Below are 15,609 nucleotides of genomic sequence, written 5' to 3' on the forward strand. Positions count from 1 at the left end.
GAACCTCCCTGCTCCTATACTCAAATCCTTTTGCTATGAAAGCTAACATACCATTCACTTTCTTCACTGCCTGCTGCACCTGCATGCCCACTTTCAATGACTGGTGTACCATGACACCCAGGTCTCGCTGCATCTCCCCTTTTCCTAGTCGGCCACCATTTAGATAATAGTCTGCTTTCCTGTTTTTGCCACCAAAATGGATAACCTCACATTTATCCACATTATACTGCATCTGCCAAACATTTGCCCACTCACCCAGCCTATCCAAGTCACCTTGCAGTCTCCTAGCATCCTCCTCACAGCTAACACTGCCCCCCAGCTTAGTGTAATCCGCAAACTTGGAGATATTGCCTTCAATTCCCTCATCCAGATCATTAATATATATTGTAAATAGCTGGGGTCCCAGCACTGAGCCTTGCGGTACCCCACTAATCACTGCCTGCCATTGTGAAAAGGACCCGTTTACTCCTACTCTTTGCTTTCTGTTTGCCAGCCAGTTCTCTATCCACATCAATACTGAACCCCCAATGCCGTGTGCTTTAAGTTTGTATACTAATCTCTTATGTGGGACCTTGTCGAATGCCTTCTGGAAGTCCAGATACACCACATCCACTGGTTCTCCCCTATCCACGCTACTAGTTACATCCTCGAAAAATTCTATAAGATTCGTCAGACATGATTTACCTTTTGTAAATCCATGCTGACTTTGTCCAATGATTTCACCACTTTCCAAATGTGCTGCTATCCCATCTTTAATAACTGACTCTAGCAGTTTCCCCACTACCGATGTTAGACTAACTGGTCTGTAATTCCTCGTTTTCTCTCTCCCTCCCTTCTTAAAAAGTGTGGTTACGTTTGCTACCCGCCAATCCTCAGGAACTACTCCAGAATCTAAAGAGTTTTGAAAGATTATTACTAATGCATCCACTATTTCTGGAGCTATTTTCTTAAGTACTCTGGGATGCAGCCTATCTGGCCCTGGGGATTTATCGGCCTTTAATCCATTCAATTTACCCAACACCACTTCCCGGCTAACCTGGATTTCACTCAATTCCTCCAACTCCTTTGACCCGCGGTCCCCTGCTATTTCCGGCAGATTATTTATGTCTTCCTTAGTGAAGACGGAACCAAAGTAGTTATTCAATTGGTCCGCCATATCCTTGTTCCCCATGATCAACTCACCTGTTTCTGACTGCAAGGGACCTACATTTGTTTTAACTAATCTCTTTCTTTTCACATATCTATAAAAACTCTTGCAGTAGGTTTTATGTTCCCTGCCAGTTTTCTTTCATAATCTATTTTTCCTTTCCTGATTAAGCACTTTGTCCTCCTCTGCTGGTCTCTGAATTTCTCCCAGTCCTCCGGTATGATGCTTTTTCTGGCTAATTTGTACGCATAATCCTTCGCTTTGATACTATCCCTGATTTCCCTTGTTATCCACGGATGCACTACCTTCCCTGATTTATTCTTTTGCCAAACTGGGATGAACAAATTTGTAGTTCATCCATGCAGTCTTTAAATGTCTTCCATTGCATATCCACCGTCAACCCTTTTAGAATTAATTGCCAGTCAATCTTGGCCAATTCACGTCTCATACCCTCAAAGTTACCTTTCTTTAAGTTCAGAACCATTGTTTCTGAATTAACAATGTCACTCTCCATCCTAATGAAGAACTCAACCATATTATGGTACTCTTGCCCAAGGGGGCACGTACAACAAGATTGCTAACTAACCCTTCCTCATTACTCAATACCCAGTCTAAAATAGCCTGCTCTCTCGTTGGTTCCTCTACATGTTGATTTAGATAACTATCCCGCATACATTCCAAGAAATCCTCTTCCTCAGCACCCCTGCCAATTTGATTCACCCAATCTATATGTAGATTGAAGTCACCCATTATAACTGTTTTGCCTTTGTCGCACGCATTTCTAATTTCCTGTTTGATACCATCTCCAACTTCACTACTACTGTTAGGTGGCCTGTACACAACACCCACCAGCGTTTTCTGCCCCTTAGTGTTTCGCAGCTCTACCCATACCGATTCTACATCCTCCAAACTAATGTCCTTCCTTTCCATTGCGTTAATCTTCTCTCTAACCAGCAACGCTACCCCACCTCCTTTTCCTTTCTCTCTATCCCTCCTGAATATTGAATATCCCTGGATGTTCAGCTCCCAGCCTTGGTCACCCTGGAGCCATGTCTCCGTGATCCCAACTATATCATAGTCATTAATAGCTATCTGCACATTCAACTCATCCACCTTATTACGAATGCTCCTTGCATTGAGACACAAAGCCTTCAGGCTTGTTTTTACAACACTCTTACCCCTTATACAATTATGTTGAAATGTGGCCCTTTCTGATTTTTGCCCTGGTTTTGTCTGCCTGCCACTTTTACTTTTCACCTTGCTACCTATTGCTTCTACCCTCATTTTACACCCCTCTGTCTCTACGCTCACACATTTAAGAAACCCTTTCCCTTTAACTCCATCCTCTACTATCCCATTTGACACCCCACCCCCCTTATTCAGTTTAAAACCACCCGTGTAGCAGTGGCAAACCTGCCTGCCAGAATGCTGGTCCCACACCTGTTAAGATGCAATCCGTCCCTTTTGTACAGTTCCCCCTTACCTCAAAACAGATCCCAGTGATCTAAGAATCTAAATCCCTGCCCCGTGCACCAGTTCCCAATGCACCAGCCCAGTGCATTCACCCTGTTCATTAGCCCAATGCACCAGCCCAATGCACCAGCCCAGATCACCAGCCAGTGCACCAGCCCAGTTCACCACCCATTGCACCAGCCCAGTGCCACAAACCCACTGCACCAGTCCAGTGCACACCCCCAGAGAATCGCCCCAGTGAATCACCCCAATGCATCCGCCCAGAGCACCAGCCCAGTGAATCAGTCCAGTTCACCAGCCCAGTGCATCAACGAAGTGCACCAGCCTAGTTCAACTGTCCCAAGCATGTGTCCAGAGCATCTGTCAAGTGATACCCGCCCAGCACTGTCCGCCCTGGACTATCCGCTCCCTTTCAGCACCGTGGCCAGCTCCGCTCACCCAACCACCGTCTCTGCCCCTTTTGCTCTGGCCAGATGCTGGCTCCTCCTCTCCCATCATATGGTGAGGGTGGGAGAAAAGTTGCCGAGGAAAGGGAGGGGGGATCTGACGTCACGCCCTCCAATATAACAGCGAGCGGCATGCAGCGAGCGCGGAACGTGAGCTTGCCCAGGGTGGAGTGGCGGCTGCTGTTATGTCCGTGTCCTGCCCGGCTCCCTATCCCCGTGGCTCGCCGCCCCGCTAGCCGCTCGCCCACAGTTTAAGGGGTTGTAGGGGAGAGACCGCTGCCAGCAGCACCCCCTTTCCCCGACAAGCCGTGGACCCACCCACCTGCTACTGCCGTCGCCAGCAAGCGTGCTTGGGAGGAATTTGCAATGGATCTTGTCCTGCAAACCTGCCTGGGGCTGGCTGCCAACACCTCCCCCTTGTGCCAGGGCGCGGTGCCCACCGATAACTTCAGCCTGGCCAACTCCTCCGCCCCGTGCATGGAGGGGGTGTCGGCTCGGTGCAACCACACAGACAACAGCCCCCTGAACAAGGGTCCCTCCTCAATCATCAGCTCTATCATTATCACGGCTCTCTACTCCATCGTGTGCGTGCTGGGGCTGGTCGGCAATGTTCTCGTCATGTTTGTCATCGTCAGGTAAGATACCAGACAACCTGCCTCCCACATCCAATTCCAAATCCCCACGCCCCCACTCCCCGGATTCGCCCTTTAATAACTTTATTGCACAATGCTCTCGTTTGCAGAATGTGCAGTTTTCTCTCCGCCTGCCGTTGCTCGGACATCCAGTTTGACCAGAGTATTTATTTCATGCGAAGTGTGAAATGCAAGCGTAATCTCCATACTGCCCCCCTGCATCCGCTGAACGATTGTTAAACGGATTGCTCTCCGTGTTCAATGCGCCGCCGGGAGCCACCGAGCTGGGATTGCTCGCCTCCCGTATTGGGCGCTGAAGCACCGCCATCTAGCCGTCCAATGCGGGACTGCCGTGCCAGAAATGACTCCAAACCCCGGTGCATCTCTATTGTTCTCCAAACTTTTGGGGTCTTGTTGACTCTTTACTCTAGACACTAAACAAAAGACACAATGTGCTGGAGTAACTCGGTGAGTCAGGCAGCATTTCTGGAGAACATGGATGGGCGACGTTTCGGGGCGGGACCCGTAACGTTGCCTATCCCACTTCTCCAGAGAGTCTGAAGAAGGGTTTCGGCCCGAAACGTCGCCTATTTCCTTCGCTCCATAGATGCTGCTGCACCCGCTGAGTTTCCCCAGCAATTTTGTGTACCTCCAGAGATGCTGCCTGTCCCACAGCCCTCTCTCTGAGTTACTCCAGCACTTTGTGACCTCTTTTCCCTGTTGGACAACCTCCGCCGTTAATTCTTATGAAGGGGTGGAAGTTGCCGCCATAGGTTTCAAGAATCATAGTTGAGTACTGTGTACCACAGAAACGGACTGGTCGGCCCATCACATTCATACCCATCTGCAGTACCTAGTGCTTCTCTAGATCCTTATTATTCTCTTACAACACGCTCCCAATCACCTCGTGTCCAAACAGCTCCAGGCCTCGACCTGGCCGATGAATACGGTGAGGTCTTGAATTTATTTTACAGGAGAATGCAAAAGGAGCTCCACTCTCTGTCCTATTACTTTACCCTATCCTTCGTCTATGTCCGTTCGTTTCATTATTAACTTTAAAATTGCTCTTTAGAAGCAACAACAAAATCTTAAATTTAAACATTGCCCTTGAACATGCTCCGGTGCCCAACCACCCAAGAAGGGCTCCAGAGCATTTTTCGTGGTCCCACTCCAGGCACGCCCAGATATGATGCAATTTGGAAGAAGATCAGACAACAGGCATTTGAGATCAAAATTGTCTGGTCCCCAACAGGCCCATTTCTGGAACGGTACATGGCTAACGAGGAGGTCTCCAGGCCTGTTCACATCCTCCTTGCTGGGCACCCAAAGATCAGGAGACCAGGGCATTGTAGTGCAACCAGAACTTGAGGAGCAGCCCTATTAATGGTCAAATCCGCGCAGCAACCTCTTGCACTTCATGGATACATGGAACAAAAATGTGTCCAGGCTACAGAAATTACAGGAGGCTGTGAACTAGTAGTTGGAACATTTGTTGGTACTTCTCAGTGTAACGCTTCAAGCCCAGATCTCTATTATACAGGGGAGGATTCCTGCATAGAGCCATCTTCACTGGCGCTACCAGTTGGGGAGTATTGGGGGCTACCAGATAGGGGGCACATGATAACATAAATTAGGGCTAAAGAGAAAATAAACAGAGTGCAGGAAAAAGTGCAAGGTATGCAAAGTGCAGATAAAAAAGTGCACAGGCCACAATGAGGTTGATTGGAAGATCAGGATTTTCATCTTAAGGATATGAAAGGTCCATTCAGAAATTTAATCACACCAGGGAAGAAGTTGTTCTTGAATCTGGTGGTTCAATGGTGGTTTATTGTCTGGTCCATACGCTCGATGTACTGGAGTGGCTCCCAATCCAAGTAAGCTCCATGCTGCTGCAACCGACGCCCCTCTCCTAGCCCAACCACCTCTGCCCCAAGGATGCCTCCTGCAGTTGACCGTGAAGGTGCAGGAAGCAATACTCCAGTCCCTCTCCTACCGGTCCACTCCTCACATCCGTCATTGCTAGCAGCTCCCTCCTTCTTGACTTTCTGGTCTTCGGAGCCGAGCTTGGTGACTTCTGAGCTTCCCCCTTGCTTTACAGCGATGAGACAGGCCTGCTGCCATGCATGGCCAATGGGTCCTGCCCGATCTTCCTTCATTCCTGGTGCATGCTTTCAAGCTTTTGTATCTTCTGCCCCATGGGGGATCAAAGAAGAAGGAATGACTGAGGTGTGAGTTATCCTTGAATTTGTTAGCTGCTTTCCTGAGGCAATGTAAATTATAGATGGATTGATGGAGGGTAGTTGGTTTGCATAAGAGACTGAGCTGCATCCACAACTCTGTGATTTCTTGTAGTCTTGGAAGGAGCAAAATACATTAAATCCTGTTACCAATACCCTACAGTGGGGAGGGAGAGAAGTTGCTCATCATTCTTCACTTGCTCAGCAGGTCAATGTGAAATGCTTTGAGTTGACACCATTCAGTTGAGGCCGAGTCTTCAGAAAATATCATCAGGCAGTGGTCAGCAGCACGCAATGTACTGCAGGCTCTGCGGGAGAAGGACGTGATCGATCACTTGCGAAAATTCCCTGAGCAGATTTCCCAAACCATTTGAAAGAATGCCTTGTTGCCAGAACTACCAACAAGCACCAAGACCTTGTTTGGCTGGTGGTGAGAGGGACCCTCCTCATTAGGATCCTTCCTGTATGGTGGAGTCTCACTCCCAACGCACTGCCCTCAGGACAGCTGTGATGAGGAGATGGTAACCAACCTCTTTGTGAATATGTGTTTGCCAAGAAGGTAGCCAAAGGATGCAAAGATCATGTCTAAGTTCATCCCGAGCAACTGCATAATGAGGAATCTCTGATCTATGGGTTGTTCTGAGGAATACCCGCTGAGAGTGGAAGATCATTAACTGTACGAAACCTGTTGGTCTTCCAGTACAATGAGATGAGAAAGGTTTAGAGGGATATGGGCCAAAAGGAGGCAGGTGGGACTAGTGTAAATGGGGCATTTTGGTTGCCATCTTGGGCCAAGGCTCTGTTTCCATGCAGTATGACTCCATGATGCTATCAAGTATTTACAAATCGACAAACTGCTAAAAACTGACCTATGACAAAACACCCACCACCTTAACATCTGACTGTCATACACAGTGCCATCCTCAATGTTTGGGACAAAGACCCATCATTTATTGGTTTAAGAAGGAACTGCAGATGCTGGAAAATCGAAGGTACACAAAAATGCTGGAGAAACTAGCGGGTGCAGCCGCATCTATGGAGCGAAGGAGATAGGCAACGTTTCAGGCCGAAACCCTTCTTCAGACTGATAGGGGGTGGGGGGAGGCGGGGAGAAGAAAGGAAAAAGGAGGAGGAGGAGCCCGAGGGCTGAGGTGGGAAGGGGAGGAGAGAGCAAGGGTTAACAGAATTGTGAGAATTCAATGTTCATGCCACCAGGATGCAGACTCCCCAAGTGCTTTCCTCCAATTTCTGGTGTTGCTCACTCTGGCTGTGGAGGAGGCCCAGGACAGAGAGGTCGGATACGGAATGGGAGGGGGAGTTGTAGTGCTGAGCCACCGGGAGGTCAGGTTGGTTAATGCCCAACACCTCTGCTCAGTTCGCAATTCACTCTGACATAAGTTAATCTTCGTCTCATCTGTCCACAAGACCTTTTTTCCAGAACTGTGGTTCGTCTTTTATGTACTTCTTGGCAAACTGTAACCTGGCCATCCTATTTTTGCAGCAAACCAGTGGTTTGCATCTTGCAGTGTAGCCTCTGTATTTCTGTTCATGGTCTTCTGCGGACAGTGGTCATTGACAAATCCATCTGACTCCTGAAGAGTGTTTCTGATCTGTCGGATCTGGGGATTTTTCTTTATTTTAGATAATTCTTCTGTCATCAGCTGTGGAGGTCTTCCTTGGCCTGCCAGTCCCTTTGCAATTAGTAAGCTCACCAGTGCTCTCTTTCTAATTAATGATGTTCCAAACAGTTGATTTTAGTAAGCCTAAGGTTTGGCTGATATCTCTAAGTTTTATTCTTGTTTCTCAGTCTCATAATGACATTTGACTTTCATTGGCACAACTTTGGTCCTCATGTTGATAAACAGCAATAAAAGTTTCCAAACGTGATGGAAAGATTGGAGGAAAGACTAGGGGCTGAGAGCTCTTATACCTGCATTAAGGAGGTAATTAAACACACCTAAGCAATTACAAACGCCTGTGAAGTCAAGTTTATTCGTCACATGCGCATACGAGATGTGCAGTGAAATGAAAAGTGGCAATACTTGCAAATTGTGCAAAAAAACTACAAAACAGAATGGAACAGAATCAGAATGACATATTTGTGAGAGAGAAAAAAAGAAACAGCAATTTAAAAAGACATCACACAACGGTAAATTGGTACAATAAGTCCCTGGTGAGATAGGAGTTTACAGTCTTAATGTCCTCTGGGAAGAAACTCCTTCTCATCCTCTCTGTTTTCATGGCATGGCAACGGAGGCATTTGCCTGACCGCAGCAGCTGGAACAGTCTGGTGCTGGGGTGGAAGGGGTTCCCCATGATCTTGTTGGCTCTGGATTTGCACCTTCTGATATACAGTTCCTGCAGGGGGGCGAGTGTAGTTCTCATTGTGTGTTCGGCCGAACGCCGTACTCTCTGCATGTGTCCCAAACATTATGGTGCCCTGAAAATGGGGGGGGGGGGGGGGGGGAGACAATGTATAAACTCAGCTGTAATTTCTACATGGTGAAACCAAAATGTATAAAAATACCCTTTAATAAAATCTGACAACGTGCACTTTAACCACATATGATTTTTTTCTATTACATATCTCAAAGTGTGGAATACAGAAGCAAATAAATAAATGATGGGTCTGTGTCCCAAACATTATGGAGGGCAATGTAAATTTCAAACAACTAAACAACAAAGCATTAGATTATTATGTCACTGATCCAGGATAGAGTCAACCCCAACAGTGCCCAACAGTTCCAAAATGCCACCATAGAACCAATGGACATCACATGTGCTTTTTGAAAGGTCACCCATATGGATGTAACTCTGAAAGAGGGGCAGGCAGTTGACTGGGGCGGAACCCTTATTTGCTTGTCACCATGTCACACCCATGTATGGGCAGTGGAAGGGAGTCCCAGCCTGAAGCAACCATGTTCCAGGTTTATCGTAAATTTGGGGGACGTCCCCTGCAGAGCGGCATGGCTGATGCCTGTCACCGGTAGTCACATAACTTCATGAAACGGCGACTTCATCGAAGCAAATACATCATCAGCACGCGCCACCTTTGAGGACGCTCAGTTTACAGGCATCTCTGCAGGGTCCTAAGGCCGAGAGCTCCTACCTGGGTGCAAACCCACACCAGCAACTGACCGCCCTCCTCGAGGAGTCTCATCACCACTGCAGAGATTCAGTGCTTCCTGTTGCCCCAGAAGAATTTTACCAGCTTTCTCTGGATCCTGAAACCAAGCGCAGCAGGTGGGGCTAAAGTGGCCTCCTGGTACCAGAGCAGAGGCCACCAGTTGGTTTATGACTAACACCCTGTCCTGGTGGAAAAGCACCCGAGACTTGACCAACATGCCAGCCTGGAAATAACTTTCACCTCTAGTTCCTGACAGCTTGTTGGCTGGATATTCGCAGTGAAACATCGGGGGATAGTTTTGAGGAACAGTGTAGGAGTGGGTGCCATTGATATGACCCAGCCCATGAATCTCTTCATTAAATCTTGAGGGTCCAGGGAGACCCTGGAGAACAATTATTCTGAGGCAAAGAGACTCTGTGGCGGCGCTGTAGACAGCTGCGGCTCACCTGCAGTCCGTCTGTTTTTACTTCTGTTGTTGTTTTCTTTTGTCTTGTTTTAGTTAAATTTTAGTTTATTAGGTTGTGTATATGTGTGTGTGGGGGGGGGGGGGGGGTGAAATGTTTTTTTGTCTCTTCCTTCGGGGGAAAGCGACTCTTCTTGCCGTATCCCCCTTCTCTGCCTCCATCTGCGCTGAGGCCTAATGGCGGAGCTGGCGGCCTCCAACTGCGACCGACCTCGAGACTCCGGAGGCAAAGCCAGCCAGGACTTACCAACGCAAGGCTGGCCGAATTCGGAGCTGAGGCGGCGTTCCAGTGGCAGTGGCCCGACTTCGGGGCTGAGGCGGCGTTCCAGCGTTGGCGACCTGAATTCGGGGCTCGGCCGCGGGCCAGTGGACGACATCGTCGGGAGCTCGCAGGTCACAGGTTGGTGACCTGTTTTACCGGAGCTCCCGCAACTACAGCTGCATAAGCTGGACTGGAGGGCGGCAGCTTCGACCACCCCGGACCACGGAGCTTGAACCGGCCCGTTCGTGGAGCTCGGTTGAGCCGCGGGACTTACCTTCCATCATCCGGCGGGGCCACAACGGAAGCCTGGATCGCCTCAGCGCAGAGGGAGAACAAGGAGGGAAGAGACAGAGACTTTAGCCTCCATTACAGTGAGGAGGTGCCTGGTGAACTCACTGTGGTGGATGTTAATTTGTGTTTATTGTATGTTTTGTTATTTATTATTATATGTGTGACTGCAGGCAATGAAATTTCGTTCAGACCGAAAGGTCTGAATGACAATAAAGGAATCCAATACAATCCAATCTAATCTTTGCTTGTGCCTGCTGTACTGATTTCCTGGATTGACCCGACCCTCTTAGACTGACCTATTCCCTCCTAGACTGACCCACCAGTACTGACCCACCAGGACTGACCCAAGTCACCTTAACTGACCCATCCATCATGGACTAACCCAAAGCTGATTCACCCCTCTGGAGAGATCTATTAACTCTTGGACTGATGGACTCTCATAAACTAACTGCCCCCTCCTGGACTTATCTGACACTCCTGGACTAACCTAACCCTCCTAGACTGACCCATTCTCTGCTGATTTTATGGATCTCTCCTACACTGACTGTTGCCTGCTGCAATGGCCTGACCCTCCCGAACTGACCTTCCATCCTCCTGAATTGAACCGTTCCCTCCTGGATTAAGCCCAGTCCCTCCTAGACGACTATTGCCTACTGGACTGACCAGTGTCTGCCTCCATTCATTTCCAGGTACACCAAAATGAAGACAGCCACCAACATCTACATCTTCAACCTGGCCCTGGCTGATGCCTTGGCCACAAGCACCCTCCCTTTCCAGAACATCAACTACCTGATGGGGTCCTGGCCCTTTGGCAAGCTGTTGTGCAAGGTTATCATGTCCATTGACTACTACAACATGTTCACCAGCATCTTCACCTTGACCACCATGAGCATGGACCGTTACATCGCCGTCTGCCACCCGGTCAAAGCCCTGGACTTCCGTACTGCGCACAACGCCAAGATTATCAACGTCTGTATCTGGATCCTGTCGTCTGCTATCGGCCTGCCCGTGATGATCATGGCCACCACAATGCTCAACCACGGTAAGTGACCTCCTAGAGGGAGCCTTGGAAGTGAGGCACCTTCTGGGCAAATTTGAGGTCATTGAGATATTCCTTGCCCACAAGATCTTAAGAAATAAGTAGAAGTAGGCAACTCAGCCCCTTGAACCAGTTCCGTCATCCAGTATCAGTGTCTGCTCCTGCCCCTTGTTTTTCTTTTCCATCCCTGACTCTCGTGGTGTCAATAAACCTCTCGTTCTCAGTTCCTGATGATCAAACATCTACAGTCCCCTTGTGGAGACAATGCCAGAAATTCACTGCCCTCAAAGTGATGAAGACTCTGGTACAGAAAAGATTCCCCAGGATGTTGCGGGATTAGAGTGCTTGAGAAATAAGGAGACTGGATAGGCTGGGATTGTTTTCACTGCGTCGGAAGCTGAGGCGTGACCTTGTAGAGATTTATAAAACCATGAGGGGTACAGACATAGTAGCGAGTCACAATCATTTTTCCAGAGCAGGGAATATTAGACGCCATTGGTTCAGTTTCCTACCATTGCCTACCTGTATAAATGCCCCTTAAATGTTCATATCATATCTGCTTCCACCACCACTCCTGGCAACGTGTTCCAGGCACCACTCTGTGTAAAAAATGTTTCAATATTCGGTTTTATCTTAATGCAATGCCTCTCGTAATTGGTATTTCCGCCCAAAGAAAAATGTTCTGACTGTCTACACTATTTATGCCTCATAATTTGATATACTTTTGTTAACCAGGGAAAGATCTAGTGACAGCCTGGAGAGACTGCTGACCGGAGGGAATAGACCCCACCAGGGCTGGCATGGGCTAGCTCCTCATGCCAGCAGGATCCATCGCTAATCAGTGATTTGGATCCACCCTTATATTGCTACGGAAGGAATCGACTATGAATATTACAACTAGCACAGTAATTGACAGAGCAGGACATAAGCTACAAAGCTGTATCTGTGGCTGGGAAAAGATAACATCAGAGAAGGGTCTCAAGATCCACCAGGGCAGGGAAAATTGCCTGGGAGAACCTGGTGTGGGGCCTCGCATTGACCATTACCTTTTAAGAGGTAGGCCAAATCAGTCGAGTGAAGCCCAGTGGCAGGTTAACCACCACAGTCCACAGGGTATCAGCACCCCAGGCGAAGCTCAACCAAATACTGTCCCACCAACGGACACGAGTCCAGAGTCCAACCAGCCACAGTCAGCAGTAGAGAGGAAGATGGAAGGAAAAAAGCAGAGTGGGGCAGTCACTGAAGATGCTGTCTGGGCTGCCACGTGACCATCTAGAGGCTAACCATAAGACACACACCCAGGGCTGATCACCCTGCGGTGGGCCTGCCTCGACTGAGGGTGTCTTGTGATAAAAGGCCGAAACACCCTGTGACGTTGAGGTACACAACTGAAGATGTGTCTGATTGGTAGCAAAATCACCTAGTGGTCACACCCAAGAATACCGGGTGTCACTTGTGGTGAAGAACCTTAGGGATTGTAACATCCAGCCCTACTAATCAAAACAATATGCCTCATAATTTGATATACTTCTGTTAGGTCATCCCTTGACCTCCAATGATCCATAAAAAACAATCCAAGTTTGTCCCCGACCTCTCCTTATAACCAATAGAATTGAATACAACCAAAGTTTTTCATAGCTTGCAACACGTTATTCAAACTAAATCAAACTCCTGTATTCAATGATTTGGCTTCATCTGCCTTCTGTGGACAATTCTACAGGTTCACCACTCTGAGTGAAGAAGTTTCTCCTGATCTCAGTACTAAATAGCCCACCCCACATCCTTAGGCTATGATCCGTGGTACTGGATTTCCCACCATTGGGAATCTCCCTCCAGCATCTATCCAGCCGTCATGTTTTTATACGTTTTAATAAGTTTCACTCTCATTGTTCTAAACTTTGGAAAATGTAATCCTACCCATCCTGCCACACTAGCCAAGTGAGAGATTGGATGGTCCAGATAATGGGTCTCGATCCTGGTGATCTGAAAGCCCTAGGGCTAGGGAAGGTTTTTAAGGAGTCCACAACAAATGCCTTACTCCAAACAGCATTTGTGGGCCCAGTTTTGGAACGGTGACTGTATCCCTGCAGCTCTTGCATCCCATCCATTTTCCCTTCTTGTTGGTCCAGCCCTCCAGACCTGCTCCTGATTTATGTTGCTCATCCAAGGTTTGCTCCTCATGGCTGAACCTCCTCCACTTGGAACAGGGTTCTTTGCAAGCCAGCCATGACCCTCTTCCACCACCATCAAGTCCTTGAATTCTTCACATCTCCAGATTCAACAGGAAAAATGGGTGCTCCTGGGATCAGGGAACACAGACTGTGTTGAACTGGGATGTTGTCATGTCGGAATGGATTTAATACACAGGAAGGGTTGGGTTTTGGTTCCTTCCTGACAATACTCCCAGACTGGGCGGGGTCAATGGTCATTAGCAATGCTCTGTTGGATAGTTTACCAGCTTATGTGTGTGGAGTGAATATATTTGATCAACATTCTATAAGCTTCTCTGTTTTATTCTCACATCCCTGCCCCATCCCCTTCTCTGTATTTAGGGGAGCTGGAATGCACGCTGAAATTCCCACATCCTTACTGGTACTGGGACAACCTCTTGAAGATCTGTGTCTTCATCTTTGCCTTCATCATGCCTGTCCTCATTATCACCGTTTGCTATGGGCTCATGATTCTGCGGCTGAAGAGCGTCCGGATATTGTCCGGCTCCAAGGGGAAGGACAGGAATCTCCGGCGGATCACCAGAATGGTGATGGTGGTGGTCGTGGTCTTCATCATCTGTTGGACGCCCATCCACATCTATGTTATCCTGAGGGCTCTGGTGAAGATCCCGTCCACAGTCCTGGATATGGTGGCCTGGCACTTCTGCATTGCCCTGGGCTACACCAACAGCTGCCTCAACCCCGTGCTGTACGCCTACCTGGACGAGAACTTCAAGAGGTGCTTCCGAGAGTTTTGCCTGCCTTCTGCCTCCTCGCTACCCTTCCAGGGTTCCAACCGGGTGAGGAGCCAGGCTCGCGAGCACCCGTCCACCCTCCACACAGCCGACAGGACTAACCAGCAGGTATGACTAGGAGTGCAGGTGGAGCCCCAGCCCGGAGATGACCTCAACTCGGAGCTCACCCAGGTCACCACAGGACTGTGACAATGTGAGGAGGGCCACTTGGCTATATATTCGCCAGGAGCAGAAAGCCCTGGCTTATGCCACTGCCTTCAAATGCTCAGTGAGCAGAGCAAGCCAAGGAGACCCCAGATAATGCCCCATGAGATTTCCACATGCCTTTGTCGAGCTGAACACCATGGCACCTCCCACCAATGTATAGGATGGTGCACAGATGGTCGCTGTGAAGGGATAGGTGGGTCGCTGTTGGTTTCTTTCTAACAAACAAGGCGTTTCTTTCTCTTGCTGTAGTAGGAGCTGGAGTCCCAGAATACCGGAGAGACCCCAGGGATTGGATAGGGAGTTGGCTAAATTTTCTTTAAGACAATTAAGGAGAGAATGGAACAGAATGGAGATCCTTAAATTAAGTAATTGGAAGACCTTGTTCAATGAGAGACCTTCTGGCCAAGCACCTAACGTTAAGTTGGATGGGCAGCTCAACTTGTTACCCCAAGCCCCCAAGGTGATGGTTGGGCTGCGATCCCTGAAAAGTGGGGAAAATGGCCACTGATAGTAGAGCTAGTTTCACAAGATTTGTTTGGGGCTAAGGAACGTGAGGGATGGATGAAGACGGCAGTTCCTGATGAACGGGTTATAGTGGGACAGTATTTGACCAATGTCCCTTCACCATGACCTGTTCCGCACTGGTGAGTTGATCTCCCAACATCGTCTGAACAGGACAACCCATGGACTGCAGCGCCCAGATGAGAAGGAGAGTGGTGAGGGCATTGGAGGCCATATGGGCCAAATCCCAATGACAACTTCTATTTATGGTGTTATTGACAGGTAACATTTCCCAAAAGATATTTGGTTAGTTGATGTTAATTGTCATTCTAAATTCCCCTAAAATGTCGGTGAGTGGTAGAATCTGAGGGGGAGGGGGGAGGAGGGGCCAAAGGTAACCAAATTACCTCCTTCTGTGTCGATATCAAATATGAAAACTTATCAAAAATAATTCTCACCACAAAAGGAGGTAGTGGGTGAAAGGCCAACAGTTGGGTGAAGGATAGACACAAAATGCTGGAGTAACTCAGCTCGACAGGCAGCATCTCTGGATGGAAGGAATGGGTGACGTTTCCATTTATCTGGATGAGTCCAGTTCAACCACACTCAATATGCTCGATACCAGGCAGGACTTAGCAACCCACTTGATAGGCATCCCATCCACAACCACTCCCTCACTCCGCCACCAATGTACAATAGCAGCAGTTGGTTCGTTTGCTCGTGTGTCAGACGGCGTTCTGCATACCTTTGCCACAGCCAGTGCCACATCTGTGCCTCTGCGGAGATCCTCCACAGTGCATGCCTCTCCGCCGCAAGTCA

The 15,609-nt window shown here is 48.5% G+C and overlaps 1 protein-coding gene across 1 annotated transcript; it reads left to right on the plus strand.

Moving 5' to 3' along the window:
- The first annotated feature begins 3,219 nt into the window (after nt 1–3,219).
- Nucleotides 3,220–15,141, plus strand: oprm1 (opioid receptor mu 1). The gene is made up of 3 exons (XM_033026057.1): nt 3,220–3,701; nt 10,768–11,120; nt 13,670–15,141. Exons 1-3 carry the CDS (start codon nt 3,433–3,435, stop codon nt 14,194–14,196), a joined length of 1,149 nt encoding a protein of 382 aa, XP_032881948.1. The 5' UTR covers nt 3,220–3,432; the 3' UTR covers nt 14,197–15,141.
- The last annotated feature ends 468 nt before the right edge of the window (nt 15,142–15,609 follow it).

This window comes from Amblyraja radiata, chromosome 8 (assembly GCF_010909765.2).
Source record: "Amblyraja radiata isolate CabotCenter1 chromosome 8, sAmbRad1.1.pri, whole genome shotgun sequence".
NCBI classification, from domain to species: domain Eukaryota; kingdom Metazoa; phylum Chordata; class Chondrichthyes; order Rajiformes; family Rajidae; genus Amblyraja; species Amblyraja radiata.